The sequence below is a fragment of the Phymastichus coffea genome, unplaced genomic scaffold (genome assembly GCF_024137745.1).
Source record: "Phymastichus coffea isolate CEN01 unplaced genomic scaffold, Cenicafe_Pcof_1.1 PCOF00008, whole genome shotgun sequence".
NCBI lineage: Eukaryota > Metazoa > Arthropoda > Insecta > Hymenoptera > Eulophidae > Phymastichus > Phymastichus coffea.
Window position 1 is genome coordinate 4,686,861 of NW_026706819.1, and position 17,398 is coordinate 4,704,258.

A 17,398-nucleotide genomic window follows, 5' to 3' on the forward strand; every position below is an offset into this window, starting at 1 on the left:
CCCAATACTAACTTTATGTATTTTAGTTGTAATCTCTCTATTTCCTCATATCTCTTCCATCCCCAGATTTCTGCTCCATACATAATCACGCTTTTCGCCAGTACATCGAACAGGTTCATCCTTAGCTCCCAATTTTCTATAAATAGTTTTTTTTCTAGCCTTCATAGTCTTCCGAGTTCCATATTTATGTTCCCTTCTACCTTCTTTATCTGCTTTTTATTTCCGTTATTTCTTCTTATCACATATCCCAAGTAATTGTACTCTTTAACCATCTCTATCTTCTCACCTTCCCATTCGAGGTTTTCTTCGTTTCCCCTTTCTCGTCCTCTCCTGCATTTCATCATCTTTGATTTTCCTACATTTAGCTTTAATCCCTTTTCTTCCAGGTACGTTCTTAATTTTACAAGCATTGCTTTCATTCCACTTTCACTCTTTGTCATCATCACTACGTATATCATCTGCATATCCTGATATCCATATTTTCTTCCTTCCTATCACTTCCCCTCCTTCTTGCACTTGTTTGATCTTGACTTCCAGGTCGGCGAAGGCAAGATTAAATAGCGTGGTGCTCAAAGGACACCCTTGCCTTACGCCTTTGTAAGTCGCGAACTCCCCAATTATTTCTTCTCCAACTTTTACCTTACTCCCTGTTTTCTTATATATTTCTTTTATTCTTTTCCTAATTTTTCTATTTATCCCTTTCTCTTTCATTGTTTCCCATATTTTCTTCCTCTTTATCTTGTCAAAAGCGGCCTTAATGTCGACAAAGAATACAAACAGTTTTCCTCCTTTTTCCCTTATTTCCTTCCCTATTATTGTTTTTAATACATATATTGCGTCCATTGTTCCTCTTTTCTTCCTGAATCCCATCTGCGTATCGCTTAGCATTTCTTTAGCTTCTAGTTCTCTTTCCAGCTTTTTCCTCAGTATTTCCGCATAAATTTTATATCCCGTATCCATCAGGGAGTTTTCTACTTCTTCTTTCCTCCTTTTCTTATATATTGGTACTATTATTCCCTTCCTCTATTCTTCCGGATATCCTTCTCCCTTCCATATTCCATTTAATCATTTTATCATATCTTTTAACAAGCCTTCCGTGCCTTCCATCCACGCTTCATTCGCTATACCATCGTCTCCTGTCGCCTTTTTCTTTTTCATTTTTCTTATTACATCTTTTACTTCTCTTACTTTGATCTCTGCACCTTCCACTCCTTCGCTGTCTTCGGTTTCTTCCCCTTTGCTTTCTTCTTTTTCTTTCTCTCCCAATTGTCCCTTGAAGTGCCTTAACCATTCTTCTTTTCCTATATTTTCATCTAATCCAATTCTTTTCTTCCTATTGCTATTCACTTTATCCCAGAATTTTCTTCTCATCTTATCTTTTCTTATTTCTTCTGCCACTCTTTTCGCCTCAGCTTCTTTCGCTTTTCTTATTTCCTCTTTGTATTCTCTCTTTGCTTCTAGGTATTTCCCCCTGTCTGCTTCCCCTTTTCTTACCTTATTCAACTCTGCCATCACCCTAGCTTTTTTTATCCTACATTCTTTTCTCCACCAGCTTTTTTTCGATCCTTTTTCTTTCCTTAACTTCTTTTTTACGACTGCGTTCCTCACTCTATATGTTATCTCTTTCCATTTTTTTGTTCCCCCTATTGTGTCTATCCATCTCTGATACTCTCTTATACCTTCTTCGCTCCAGTCGTCTATCATTCTTTCTTTCTCTTCTTTTCTTTCTTCTGCTATTTTGTCTCCCAATTCCACTTCTACAGGTAAGTGGTCCGATTTTACCGTCTCTTTTATTTGCACCCAACCCTTTTTATTGCCTCATCACCGTCCTCGTTACCTACTACATAGTCTATTGTTGACATTCCTCTCGCTCCTATATATGTTATTCCTCTCTCTTCATCTCCTTCTTTTCTCCCATTCGTTATCACTAAGCCCATTTCTCCTAGCTATATTATCATTTCTTCTCCCTCTCCGTTTAACACTTTATCCATGGCCTTTATTATAGAAGTCTCCTACTATAATTATTGTTTTTCCTCTGTTCTCCTCTATCTCTCCGCTTAGGTATTCATAGTTTTCCTTTTTCTCATGTTGCATATACACCGTGGCTGTCATGTATTTCCTCCCTCCGATCTTTATTTCTCCTGCTATTACCTCACTTGTCCTTTCTTACTTCCATTCAACTTTACTCATCCCTTTCCGCTCTCTTACCGCCATTATTCCTTCCCCTATTTCTCTCCTCCTTCTTCCTTCCCTTCTTAAGTCTCTCCACTCTATATTATACCCTTTCAGTTGCTTCTGCACCCCAGTTTTTGTCCCTAGCCTCTTCATCCAGGTTTCGGTTAGCCCTATTGTATCAAATTCCCTTTACCTTTTATTTCTCTTCTCTTCTTTCTTTCTCTCTTATCTTCCTCTGCTTCCACGTCCAGTCCTGATCTATAAAGATCTTTTTCTGCCTCTGCTTCTTTTTCCTCTTCATAATTCCTTCTTTTTATTCTCATGAAGCGCATCTAATTTGTCACATTTTTTTTCCTCTTTCTCTCCGATCACCCCTCGCCGCTATCCCTCCTATTCTTCTCAGATTCACTATCTCCCCTTTCATTTTTAATTCCTCTCTTAACCAGTCCTCTGCCTCACCCTTCTTTTCCCATTTAACCCACTCTCTAAGTCTGTCACTATTATATTGTTTATCTATCCATTTTTTCTCTCATATACTCTATTTCTTCCTTATTGCCTACTTCTGTTCCTCTTTGCTTCTCGTTTCCTCCTTCTATACTTTCTTTTAATTTCACGCACGCTTCTTCCAACTGGTTCATCCTCTCTCCCCATTTTTCCTGCATTTTTTTCTCTAACTCTCTTTTTTCCTTTCTTCTCTCTCTCTTTCTCTTATTCTCTCCTAACTTTTCCTATTTCTCCCATCTTTCTTCTCTTCTTTTCCCCTCTGTCTCCATTCTTTCCATTTTTTCCATCATTTCTTTAAGCATTTCTGTTCATTCTCTCCTTTCTTCCTCACATACCTCTTTTAAATCCCTTATATCTGCCCGTATCTTTTCCATTATATCTTCTGCACCACTACTTTTTCCCACTTCCCTTATGATGTTGTCCAGTCCTTGTCCCCCCTCCCCTTCCATCTCGCTCCCCTCACTTTCGCTCTTGCATCTTTTTGCCTTTCTCATTTCTCCTCTAATATTCTCTCTCAGCCCCTCTCCGCTCTCTCTCCCCCTCACCACCTTAGCTCTTTTCTTCTTTTCCTCCTCTGGGCCTTTCTTATCTATCCTTCGACCCTTATCTCTTAATTTTTCTGTCGTCACAAATCTTTCCATCACTAACCTGTACGCCTTAATTCGTCTCTCTAATTCTGCTCGTGATTTCATCTTTATTCTCTGTCTTACCTTTTCTGTCTCCGTCTTTACTTCTTACCGCCCCTCCTCTCTACCTGCCTTTCCCGCTTCCTGATTTTCTCTCTTAACCTCAACTTTTCTTTTTTCTTTATTCCTCTCTGTCTGCTCTTTCCTGCTCTTCTCCAAGCCCCCCTCTCTCTCTCTCTCTAATCCACTTCTCTTCCGCCTCCACGCTCTTTTCACCTCAATCTCTCTTCTCAAACACTTTTCCTCTCAAACTTTCTCATCAAAACTCGCACTCACAGTTAAGACACGTCTACTCCCTTCCACGAGTAGAACCCCACTCCCTAATATCCTTAATATAACCAACTATTCTTCGATTAATTTCCTATAAGAATAATTTATTAAATCGCAGAAACTTATTAAAATTAACATCTTTTTCTCCACATCTCTTATTTTCTAGTCAAGCCCCGGAACGAAAACTTAATAAAAGGTTTTAAGGAGCCATAATTATTCGTTAAAGTATAGACCCCGCCGTTACAATGGTTAACGTTCGCGTAAAAACTCGCCAATCTATACCAGTATCCCATTTAGCAATTACTATTTTTATTATTTTCAATTAAATATTTTCTTGATCAAATTCTTACTTATAAATTAAAGTTTGGAATTAATTTTTATAAAATATTCCTATGATATCGTTACAATTGGACCTTTTAATTATGTGTGAATAATATGTAGATAATTTTATAATAACTGTATAATAAGGGAAAAGTTTATTGAAAAAAAATTGAAGTCAGTATTTTATATCATCACTTGAAAAATGAAAATTTAAACTTATGTTAAATTGAAATAATTATATTTTTAATAGTAACCTCTGTTTGAACAGGCTTAATATTCAATCAGATTCCTCATTCGGCAAATATTATTTCTCTGTAAAGTATTCCGTGTGTCTATCTGGACCCAACGCACTATGGGGAACCTACATCATCGAATCCATCGAGAAAATTTTCACAGTTGTTTTTCGCGTAGTTAAACCATTACTAGATTTATGGATAATTTTTAAAAACCACCTGTTAGGGGTGAGTATGAGAAATAATAATAGATTGTTAAATTCGATAATTTTACAGACTGATATTTATTTCTTCAAATTGACAAAGACTTTCGCGTGGCTAGTAGCGACTAAAAGGCGACCTGATCGTTTGAGTCCAAATCTCGTTCTGGTGCCTGGTTGATGCGACATGGTTTACGCCCCCGTTTCCCCTTCCTTCTCCATTCTGTCTTCCACTTTCTTGTCGTTTGCCTGTTCAAATTCGTCTCTCTCTCTCTCTCTCTCTCTCTCTCTCGCCAGCCTGTCAGCCTAGAGGAACCTCTGTGCCGGCCCTATCTGTTCATTTTATGATCCGACAATACCCGGAAACGTCTGGTAAGACTATCGGTTTACCGTGGGGTCTAACTACCTCCAGGGACTCATCCCTCGGAATAGTATAGTGGTGTCCGGCGACGATACGCAGACCTTGCGTACGCCCGCGGTCATTGGCGAGAGTGAGTTTTATAGTGATGAGCTGAAATAAGAAGGCCCAAACGGACAAGGCGCCTTTTTGTCGCTGCTTAGCCTTACAATTTTCGGTAATTTATTTTACATATGTCCGGTGTCTGTCCTAAACGTTTACAATTCCGCGGATTTCTTCGTTCCCTATTTTGCGACGAACAAACAGAATAACCCGACAAAAAACGAGAGTAAATACGAGGTAATTTATTGACGGGGTCGATCAGCGTCGATGTGGCACACCTGAGGAACAGATGCGGCTCGCCGACCCTGTCTTACGGCTAACGACGGGACCCCGGGACCATTTTTTTATTTTATTCGCGCTTACCCGCTTGTTTTCTTCTTCTTCCTTATAGATATAAAGAGAGAGGAAGAGAGAGAGAGAGAGACGAAGTGATGTTCGACCGTCGTTTACACCACCTCCTGCAAATAAGTTTGTAAGTCCTTCTGGAAGAACTTGCATAAGAACTGTTATAAGAACTTACGGGTGTTTTTCAATTTAGGAGGTATACTATTAGGAAGAATTTCTGTAAAAACTGTTGGAATCCTATGATTCATACTCATGATTATGGGGAACTAAGACTAATACGTACAGATACCTAGTGAACATTTGCAGCATTCTGAACTTTTTGATTCAATTTTTGCTATTGATTTATAAAAGATTGAAAATTTATTGAACATTTGATTTCGAATAAGATCTGTCCATAATGTTACGGGTTGGAAATCCTTAATACCTACTTCGCTCCCCAGCGGAGATAATCATAAAGGCGGGAATAATACTAATGTATATCAGATATAGAATATTTATTGTTTTTTTAAAAACGTAGAAATAGATGTCGCTGCTTACCGAAACGATAGCCAGTGACTAATACTCCGTATGAATTAATTAAACGCGGCGCATGGGTTAATTCTGCTCAAGCAGTGATATAAAAAAAAGAAACTAATAATCGTCAGTGTAAATATGAAATACTGTTAGCCGTATGGGTTGAAAGCTTCTTGTGTTCTTTTGTTAGTATCTCTGTGTATTGTGTACCTGTGCCGTAGTATTTATACTTTTAGTTTTCGTGATTTTTGTATGTATTATAAGTTTGGAGGGAGACGACTTTGTCTCACGGTCTGGCTGAAAGCTTACTCGAAGCTTTGATATGAGGTTTGTAATTCTGCGTTAATCGGGCTGACGACAGTTGTGTCGTCTCTGAAAACACTGTGTGTCGCGTCTTGATATTTGCGTTAATGAGAAAGACGTTATGCTACTACATGTTGATGCTAGACGTGTAATAGCGTCGGCGTGCAATGCCGATTGATTCACCACTATTACCAATTATTTATAAAGGGGGAAGGTAAGGGAGGCGGTGTGTCGCTCCAAGCAAAGCAGGAAGGAGAACAGCGGGCAAAATAATTTCACACACTCAATCTCGTTGATAAACCATTTATTACAAATGCACTACCTCGAGTGCCGACGAGAGTACAAACCACTTATTACTAATAACACGCGAAACTAGTCTAAACGAGATGACCGGCACGTTAGCGCCATGTCACCTCGTTAACCGGCTCAAACGACAACTTATACTAAACACTGCCGAAAATTACGCCGGCTCGGGGAAGCCTGGCGTAGCAACGCGAACCGTGAAAATCGCCGAGGAAAAGGAGAGATACAAAGAGAGAGAGGAATAGATGACCTGACCAATTTCGGCGGACGTCGCTGTCGCTGGCAGTCTCGAAGGTGTCCCACCGGCGGCTTGGCAGGAAAACCCTTGGCTGCTGTGCAGCCAGTGATCTGACAGAAGAACCTGCCGGGTACCGTCCTGGTGGTGGCTTCTAGCAGGAAAACCTCCTGACCGCTGCTTCGCTGGCAGAGAGAATCCGTCCGGCTAATCTGGCGAGAACTGCCGACTACTTCCCGAACAAAAGGGCAGGCTTTGCAGCGATGGTCACCGACTAATGCAGCCGATTACTCTCGCGTGCGTGCACGTCGCTGTCGCGAGTGCATGAGAGTCGGCTACTCACGCCTTCTCCCACCACTCGCCTAATAATCGGCGGCACGCGGCAATGCCGGTCGTGACAAGTGCCGCGCGCCAAGCCCAACCACTAGACTATAGTTTCTCTCTCTCTCTCTCGCGCACTCTCAATGTTCGATCGCGTCGTCGCGTCCCTGGCCTCGTCCTCCGCTCTCGTGCGTTGCTGAAAATAAAAAGGGCAGGCATCAGGCACGTGATAATAACGTGCGTTTGATGCCGGCCGTGTGCCTTCGCCCGAGAGAGAGAATACAGGCATACACGGTGTAGGCTATGACCAGCCTACACCGTCACAGACGAACCTTTGGGGTATACACAACCCGTGACAATATTGTTAATTGAAATTCCGTGTTCTTAAAGTAGCATATTTTAGCTAATTTTTTTATTTATTTAACTACATCGGTGATGACAAATCATATTTTATAATTTTGAACCAAGTGATTTTATTGAAAATTTCACGCTCTAGAACTTTTCATGAATATATGTTCGTCCTTAGACTGATATTTGGCCTATTTTTACACTTTTTAACTATAAACATTAATTATGCAAAACCCGTAATGAAATTTGCGACGCTAAGTTTAATACATCATTTACACTGATATTTTCGATTAATTCCAACAGCAATCTCATCATTTGCTCTCACATTCAACTTAAATTATAATTGTATCAGACTATGGTAGATAACATAGATTGAAAACAATGACACCATAGTTTATTTTGATAAAAAATAATTTGATTATTCTATCAATATTTTGTGATTCTCATACAAACACTATCAACCTGAAAAAGTTGTATTTACTTCAACTGGAAAATCAATATTTCATTACCGGTTATCACATTTCTAAATATATAGAAACATTGTTCAGTAGATGTATGGCAACTTTAATTTTGATATAATCAATTTTGTATTTAAAATTTGACCGGAAACTGGAAGAAACGAATTAGTTTAAAAATAATATGACCTTTTTCTTGTGTTTTTCATTTAAATAAAATGATGAAACATACTGTAAAATATTTTAAATAAAGATTAAAATTTTTCAGAGTTTGAAAATGCTGATACACTTCTTATTTCTGAGGTACATATGTTATTGGAGCATCGTAAAGCACAGAATGAATCCGCAGAGGAAGAGCAAGAATTTTCTGAAGTATTTATGAAAAGTTTAACATACACAAATCGTTTTCGAAAATTCAAAAACAAAGAAACTATTGCTGCTATTAGGAAGTAAGTTTATATTGCAAATCAATACAAATATTAACTTTTCATTTTGATATAATAATAGTATATCTATTGTTCATGGCTGAAAATGTTCATGCGATTTATTATCGGAGTAGTTACTATGCGCGTTGCGCTAGTTAAATACTAACTTGTTAAATTGTACAAAATTTATAAATAAGTTAAATTCTTGCACAAAATCATTACGTTATATTAAAATAAACCAATCACATGCTATAACCTTAATCTCCAACTGATTAACTACAATCAATAAAGACTTCACTCCTCATTATTCTCTTTTCTTAGTAAGGATGATTTATCACGTAATTTATTACATGATTATTTTTTATTTACGCCAAGTTAATTTACAAGTTGTCTGTCATTAAGTAAATTTAATAACTATATGACTATGTTTACATGAATACAGGAGAATACTCCAGTGAGTATTCTATCTAGTTTTTTACATTCGCAAGAGACATTATATTATGTTTTATTTAGACATTTATTATTTTATATTTCTTGAATCTTGTGTTAGTGATTGATTCTTTGAGAAATTTGCTAATAAGCTTGTTAGAGTGGCTTTGCAGTCTAGTATTGTATTTTGCGTAAAAATTTTCAATTTCTTCTTTTACTGATAAAATCTTTAGATCATTTCGAATAATTTCATTTGGTACAAATTATGATGCACGTACAATGTTACGTAGCAATTTCAATTGAAATCTTTCCAGTATTTCGACATTCGAATTTGAAGCAGCATCCCACAGTTGAATGCCGTAGGTCTATATTGGTTTAAGTATAGTTTTGTAAAGCAAAAGTTTATTATCGATTGTCAGCTCCGATTTTCCTCCTATGAGTCAGTACATTTTTCTCCATTTAATTCCCAATTGTTTTCTTTTTGTAAATATGTGCTCTTTCCATGTTAAACTTCGATTCAAGTGCACACCTAAATATTTAGCATGGTCTATTTGAGAAATGTCTTTATCGTTTAGTTTAATAGGTGGACATGTATCTTTCCGAAGAGTAAATGTTTTTTACTATACTCTCTCTCGTTTACTAAAATTCTTCAAGAGTTTAACCAGTTATGTAGATGTTGAATTAAATAACGTTTAATATTTCTGAAGCTATTTTTTGTTCGTGATGTTTTGTTAGAATTGCTGTATCATCTGCATATGTTGCTGTCATAATATTTGGGGACTTTGGTAGATCCGACGTATTTGGTAGGTATAGTGTTGTGCCTAAAACACTGTTCTATGGTACTCCTGCATTTATTGATTGACGTTGGGATACTTCATTGTTTATTTTACTTAAAATGATCTCCTTTGAAGATAAGATTTTACTAATTCATAGTGGCATTCAGGAAACATTCTCTTGAGATTATATAGAAGCCCATTATGCTAGATTTTGTCGAACTCCTAGGCGACATCAAGAAATATACGTGTGCAGTACAGTTTATCTTCAATGAATTTTCTCGCAACGTTAACAATTCTGTTCACTTGTTCGATCATTGAGTGGTTGCACCTAAAATCGAAATGGTGGTCTGGGATAAGTTTTTTATTATTATTTATTTTGGTTCGGACTAATTTTTCATAGACTTTTGCGAGTATTGGTAAAAGACTGATTGGTCTATATGAGGTTACAAGTGCAGTTTCTTTACTGGGTTTAAGTATTAATATATTCTTTGCTACTTTCCATTAAGAGAGAAAGTAGCAAAGGCGAAAACATGCATGAATGAATGTTATATACACTCCCGCCCAATAATCTTTGCCCACCTGAGAACAAAACGACTATAACTTTGAAACTCCATATCTCGGCTGGAAATACACCTATAGAGCTCTGCGGGGGCTCATTTGAAAGGGTTTTTCGAGCACTTTTCAATGGTGTATATTACAATCATGCTTAGATATTTCCCTTGCAGATAGGACGGCGAATATAGAAACAAAACTTACGAAATTTTTGCTTTTTCTTTAACCACTTGCTATTTCGAGAAAAAAATCGTAGAAAAATTCTAAACATAGCATTTTTTAGCTCTTTTTCTGCACTATCCAAAACACTCATTCAAAAATAATTTTCGTCTAAATTCAGCGATTATATGAGCATTTCATTTAAAAACAGCATCTATATTCATTGCTCTGTATCTCGGAAAATTCGAATTGTAGAAAAAAATTTTCTTGGAAGAAAATGCTCTATTTTGTAAGTAGAATACGTGAACGAAATTTCATAATCATATGAAAACATTTTTTTTTCAGTCGTAATATCAAGTAGTCTAATTTTTTCAATATTTCACTTTGGAATAATAAAACAGATCATTTATACTCGAAGCTATTCTATTAATTGTAGACAAATTTTAATTGTATGCAAATCTCGATCAACGAAAAATCTAAGTAGAAAAATTAATCTAATCTGCCAAAACTGACATAACTAATGATTAGTGAAAAAAATTTTTTTTTAACGTTGTTCTAATCTTCTAAAAAATTGTTTACCATAGTAACATATTATTGAAATATAGCACCGAGAGATTTTAGTAAACGTTATCAAGTTATTGGATTTCACATAAATGGTAAAAGCAATCGTCAGATTGCTAGTATTCTCAATATTCCTCGTCGAACCGTAGATTACAATGTAAATAAATTTAAAAGTAGCGGCAGTGTTGAAGACAAGAAGCGCTCTGGTAGACCGCGGGAACGATTGCTTTTACCATTTATGTGAAATCCAATAACTTGATAACGTTTACTAAAATCTCTCGGTGCCATACTTTAATAATATGTTACTATGGTAAACGATTTTTTAGAAGATTAGAACAACATTAAAAAAAAATTTTTTTCACTAATCATTAGTTATGTCAGTTTTGGTAGATTAGATTAATTTTTCTACTTAGATTTTTCGTTGATCGAGATTTGCATACAATTAAAATTTGTCTACAATTAATTGAATAGCTTCGAGTATAAATGATCTGTTTTATTATTACAAAGTGAAATATTGAAAAAATTAGACTACTTGATATTACGACTGAAAAAAAAAATGTTTTCATATGATTATGAAATTTCGTTCACGTATTCTACTTACAAAATAGAGCATTTTCTTCCAAGAAAATTTTTTTCTACAATTCGAATTTTCCGAGATACAGAGCAATGAATATACTCGTAGATGCTGTTTTTGAATGAAATGCTCATATAATCGCTGAATTTAGACGAAAATTATTTTTGAATGAGTGTTTTGGATAGTGCAGAAAAAGAGCTAAAAAATGCTATGTTTAGAATTTTTCTACGATTTTTTTTCTCGAAATAGCAAGTGGTTAAAGAAAAAGCAAAAATTTTGTAAGTTTTGTTTCGATATTCGCCGTCCTATCTGCAAGGGAAATATCTAAGCATGATTTTAATATACACCATTGAAAAGTGCTCGAAATGAGCCCCCGTAGAGCTCTGTAGGTGTATTTCCAGCCGAGATATGGAGTTTCAAAGTTATAGTCGTTTTGTTCTTAGGTGGGCAAAGATTATTGGGCGGGAGTGTATCTTGTTGCCATCGAGGGTAGCTTTCTGATTATTTTTCCTGTAAATTTATTATAACGGGTAGTTTTATTGTAAATAATTTTATTAAATATTTGTAGTACTTCCTTTATTTTCACTGTCTTTATGGTTCATCTTTTTAAATATTAGGATTTTCTAGTAGATTTTCTTCTAGTTTAATGATTACTGTTTGATTTGGTTTAAAGACTCTATAGACATGATTTAAGAATATTTCTGTTTTTTTTTCCACGTCTGCTCTGGTCCAATTACCGAGATTTTTCTTGATAGCTGGTATATATGAGGTTAGTCTCTTAAGTCGTTTAGTAACTTTCCTTAGCGAGTAATTAGTTATTTTTGTTGGACTGACAAGGAAGGTACCCGAGGTGTACCTCACCGATTTTCTTGAAATTGTGATATGTTGTAGAACATCAAAAAATATTCGACGCGTATTTTTTTATACGTGCCCATAAGCCCATTTAAGGGGTGAAACCCACCCTTGAAGTTCACCCCTAAAAACAAATTTTTTTTAATTTCTCGAATACAATTCGTAATTTTTTACTGAAACAAAGTGGGTAACACTTGTTATTGAAAAGCACATATTTATGCATTGTTTTTAGTCATCAGACTCGTAACCCCCGTTTTTTATTAATGAAAAACTATATTTGATGACCATTTTTTTCACTATACACATTCCAAAATCTGTTAAATCTTGACAAAATTAATTGTTTTATGCACAATAATCAAAAATAAAGTTGACCTGTTCCGGCATTTTCAAAAAAAAAATCCCTTGAGGGGGTGAGCTACCCCTAACATTTATACTATTATATTTATTTCATTATTCCATTACGATATCATAGTATAAATCTCTTGGATACTATTAAAATTGTTAAGTAGTTGATGTAGTTTGAAATTTTCTGAAATCAGCCCTTATAAATGAATTCATCCCTAAAACTCAATCTCAAGTATTATTTTTTCATTACTTGAAAATACCCTAGGACTATTCAGTGGCATAAAACGTGTAATAATATTAGTTCACATCCTTGGTATTGAATTAGAATTCTTCACCCCACTAATGTATCAACCCCTATTTTTCAATAAAAAAATGACACCCTTTTCCATATGAAAATACTAGTTTCTTGAGTTTGACGAAAAAAATTTTGGCAGTAGGCACAATATTCAAATACGAAATCGACTGTTCTCACCTTAATAAAAATAACCTATAATAAGGGGTGTACCAGCCCCACAGGAGATATTGTCGTATCTCTATGATTTTATTCTTTTTCTATGGGACTTTCAAAAGTAATAAAAAATTAATGATTCAAAGTACAAAAAAATTTTAAATTTAATATTTCAATAGTTTCGAGTTTTAATGTTACTTTTTATAATCCTGGCAATAATGATAATCATTAAAAAAATGTTTCAAGCATAATGATTTCTTACACCAAGAGCATCTTACAATTGCTGAGTTAGAGCAACCAGGAACTTCACAACGCTCATTACAATCATTACCAAAACTAAAATCTACGGGGTTATCAAATTTATCTGGCTTTGATTCAACGTAGCCACTTTTATACCATGAATATTTGAATAGGTTATTGTATCGAGGAGATGACAATTGATTATGTACCAAGGATTGGAGTTTTATAATGTTATTTCTTTTATGAAGTTCTATATCCTCATTCATTAATGTTACACTGTCCTCGAAGCGACGGACGTAATTTTTCCACACTCGGAAGCCGAAAGCATCTAGTGGCTGAATTTTGCCTGTTGTTCCTTTTGGAATTATTTTTACATCAACAATTTTGTTTGGAGGTGCTGCTTCCTTTACAGCATCAGGGCAATGCCCACTCCACGAATCAATTAATAAGACACTTGAATGCCCAACATTGGGAAAATACACATCCTTCAGCCATGTTTTGAAATGTTCTGTAACCATTGAAAAAACTCATTTTTATTCACATGACATAAGTTAAAAACTGTAATCATCAATAATAAATATCATACCTGAAGTCAGTTTGCCAGAAGCTGAAGGCATCACGTAAATATTTGATGGCTTGAATAATTTGGATTCTACTACCGGTCCAAAGGTTCCTTTACTTTCTTTTAAAACAATGAATAATGGGGAAAGCAGTCTCCCATCACCTGAAATGGGTGGTTGAATTGTGTAACTGTGAGTCGTCGAACTTACAGATTCTACAAGACATTCAATTTGCTTTTCGCCTTCAATAGCTAGTGTTCTTCCCGAGTGCATTTCAATTTGAAATCCACTTTGATCTGAATTGTAAATTGATTCCAAACCTTTGCTTTTAATTATTTTTTTCACATCTGAAACAAAATCATCAGCTGTTTTTTGTAAATATTCTCTCCCTTCAACAGTCTTTTTTGTTACGAATTTATTTATCTTTCTGCTGACTATTCTGTGAGCCTTTTTAAAATTTTGTAGCCAATGACGTGACGCTTTAAACCTTATATCTTCATGTCCAACGATTTTCTGAGCTTGTAATGCCCATTTTTGTAAATCTCTATCGTGAATTATATAACCGGCATCGGAAGCCGACTGAAAATTATCTAATACAAATTTATTGATTCTTCCAATTTTTTCTTTATAAGTGCCTCCTTTATTCAAAGTATGCGCCCATCGTTTCAACTGTGTAATTGATTGGACTTTTCGAAATCTATGCTGCACAGTTTGCAGAGCGAGATTTTTCGTAACTCCGCTTCTCCAATAGTCCACAGCTTTTCGTTTGTAATCCCAAGATAGATCTTCTGTATCCGCTGTACATACTAGTGAGTGTTCATCAACATCCGCTGACCAGATTTTATCAATATCTTCAACAATATGCATTTCAGTATCCTTAAATGGTTCTTGAAAAGCTAATGTAGATTCTACAATGAATTCTGGATCCTCAAAGTTATTTATACAATCAAGTAATAGTTTTTCTATATTATCCTTCAAAGCAATTTCATCTTTAGTAATGGGACTTTCTTGTATATTCATAGCTTGAAAAGATAATAATAATAATTGTATAACATTTATAGGATTAATAGTCATTTTTCCAATACCTAGAAATAATAATTATTATTTGTTTTTTATATGATGAAATCCGAAGCGCATTAATTTGAATATTTTTTTACAAAGTCAGTCAATAACTTTTAATATCATTTAAATCAACATTACACTGACAATTACGTATCAATTTCATTTCTAATTTCTTCGAACGATAATTGAATATTGAAAATTCCAAAATTTCTTGTCCATCTTTGATCCCTCACCAATTCTGGAAAAAGACCACATAAAAATATGAAGTATTGCATTTTATAACTCTTTATAAGCTATATCTAAATCACTAATTAAAAAATTATTTTCGTCAAATACGATGTGAGTATGAAAATTTTTGAGCTTTTTTCTTCGGAAAAATATTTAATTCAAAAATGTAGAGTAAAAAAAATGATGAAAATAATTTTTTATGGTTTCTTTAGATAGGGCTTGTAAAGAGCTGTAAAATAGAGTACTTTCAATTTCTGTGCGTTTTTTGAAAAATGGCGAGGGCATGTATACAATATCTATCAATTACCGCGTTAAAAAATTTTACGCAAAAGGAAATTTTACTTACAATCAGGAAATAAGTATTGACCAAAAATTATATGGTAGAATTAATATGTACGAATTCCAAAATACTATGTTATACTTTGATGAAATTTGAAGTTTGAAATTTGGTTGCACATTTATTGGATTCCAATGTAATTTCTTGTAAATTCAACAAACACTGCACTCACAATTAATATACTGATTCAAACGAGCTCGATGAAGCTCTGACTAAAGACTGATGATGAGAGGTAATATCGAGTATTCGAGTGTTGTTTTGGCGAGTTGATTGTGAGTTCAAGAGTGTGATCGCATCGTCGAAAAAGGTCTTATCTATCCAAAACATAGCAAGACGATAATTTAACCGTTGAGGTTTCTCCCACCGTCCGATCTCGACAACAACAACAAGAAAATGATAAATTTAATCTTATCTTGTTATTTTAAGCTTTCACTTCTCTTAATTTGTTTTCCAAGCGTTTATACGTTTATTCTTCGTATGCATTTATTCGATAATTAGTTAATTCTTCTTGCTTTGAATCATTAATTTTTTATTACTTTTGAAAGTCCCATAGAAAAAGAATAAAATCATAGAGATACGACAATATCTCCTGTGGGGCTGGTACACCCCTTATTATAGGTTATTTTTATTAAGGTGAGAACAGTCGATTTCGTATTTGAATATTGTGCATACTGCCAAAATTTTTTTCGTCAAACTCAAGAAACTAGTATTTTCATATGGAAAAGGGTGTCATTTTTTTATTGAAAAATAGGGGTTGATACATTAGTGGGGTGAAGAATTCTAATTCAATACCAAGGATGTGAACTAATATTATTACACGTTTTATGCCACTGAATAGTCCTAGGGTATTTTCAAGTAATGAAAAAATAATACTTGAGATTGAGTTTTAGGGATGAATTCATTTATAAGGGCTGATTTCAGAAAATTTCAAACTACATCAACTACTTAACAATTTTAATAGTATCCAAGAGATTTATACTATGATATCGTAATGGAATAATGAAATAAATATAATAGTATAAATGTTAGGGGTAGCTCACCCCCTCAAGGGATTTTTTTTTTGAAAATGCCGGAACAGGTCAACTTTATTTTTGATTATTGTGCATAAAACAATTAATTTTGTCAAGATTTAACAGATTTTGGAATGTGTATAGTGAAAAAAATGGTCATCAAATATAGTTTTTCATTAATAAAAAACGGGGGTTACGAGTCTGATGACTAAAAACAATGCATAAATATGTGCTTTTCAATAACAAGTGTTACCCACTTTGTTTCAGTAAAAAATTACGAATTGTATTCGAGAAATTAAAAAAAATTTGTTTTTAGGGGTGAACTTCAAGGGTGGGTTTCACCCCTTAAATGGGCTTATGGGCACGTATAAAAAAATACGCGTCGAATATTTTTTGATGTTCTACAACATATCACAATTTCAAGAAAATCGGTGAGGTACACCTCGGGTACCTTCCTTGTGAGTGCTCTTAGGCTTTTTACATTTACATATTTATTCTTCGTACAACAATTTCTTTAAACTATTAATTGCTTTGTTTAATTTCTTTTTGTCTTGAGTCGATATTGCTACTTGATACCTTTTCGGAGTGATCTCTTTTCTTTTATTTTTTCACAAGGGAAGGCAGGGAGGTGTCCGTCACCGATTTTCTTTAAACTTTGCATACGATTAGAGTATCAAAAAATATTAGACACGTATTTTTTTTTAGCGGCCCATATGGTAATTTAGGTGGTAAAAACAGGGTTGTCAATTATAATTATAATTACATTATAATTATAATTGATAGATAATTATCTACATACTCGTACGCTTGAAGTGCATAAGTTGGCGAGGCGCTAAATTCAAATTATCATATCTCGGTGAAAGAAAAAGATATCTGAACGATTCAAAATTCATTTTGAAGGGAAAGATTCATACTTTAAGATATATTAATTAGTTTGACCGAAAAAAATTATTTTATGATCTTACACAACCTCAAATATGTGTAAAAGTCGTGTTTTTTGCACTTGAAAAGATTTACAGTGTTTCTTTTGTAATGTTTTTCGTTCTTTCAAATGGAAAACTCAGTTTTTTGAGTCCAATTCCAAAAACTGGCCCAAATCTGGCTCAACTTGAAAATTTCAAATGAAAACCACTGTTGCTTATGGCAGATTCGAATTATGGGGGAAATT

General features: G+C 34.6%; 1 protein-coding gene across 1 annotated transcript in view; it reads left to right on the plus strand.

Moving 5' to 3' along the window:
* Positions 1 to 17,398, plus strand: part of LOC131669544 (DNA-directed RNA polymerase II subunit Rpb4-like) — a 116,147-nt gene that overhangs the window by 7,639 nt on the left and 91,110 nt on the right. Inside the window, exon 2 of the mRNA XM_058944509.1 lies at positions 7,941 to 8,121. Within this exon, the coding sequence (XP_058800492.1) occupies positions 7,941 to 8,121 (181 nt within the window). The remainder of the gene's footprint in view (positions 1 to 7,940; positions 8,122 to 17,398) is intronic.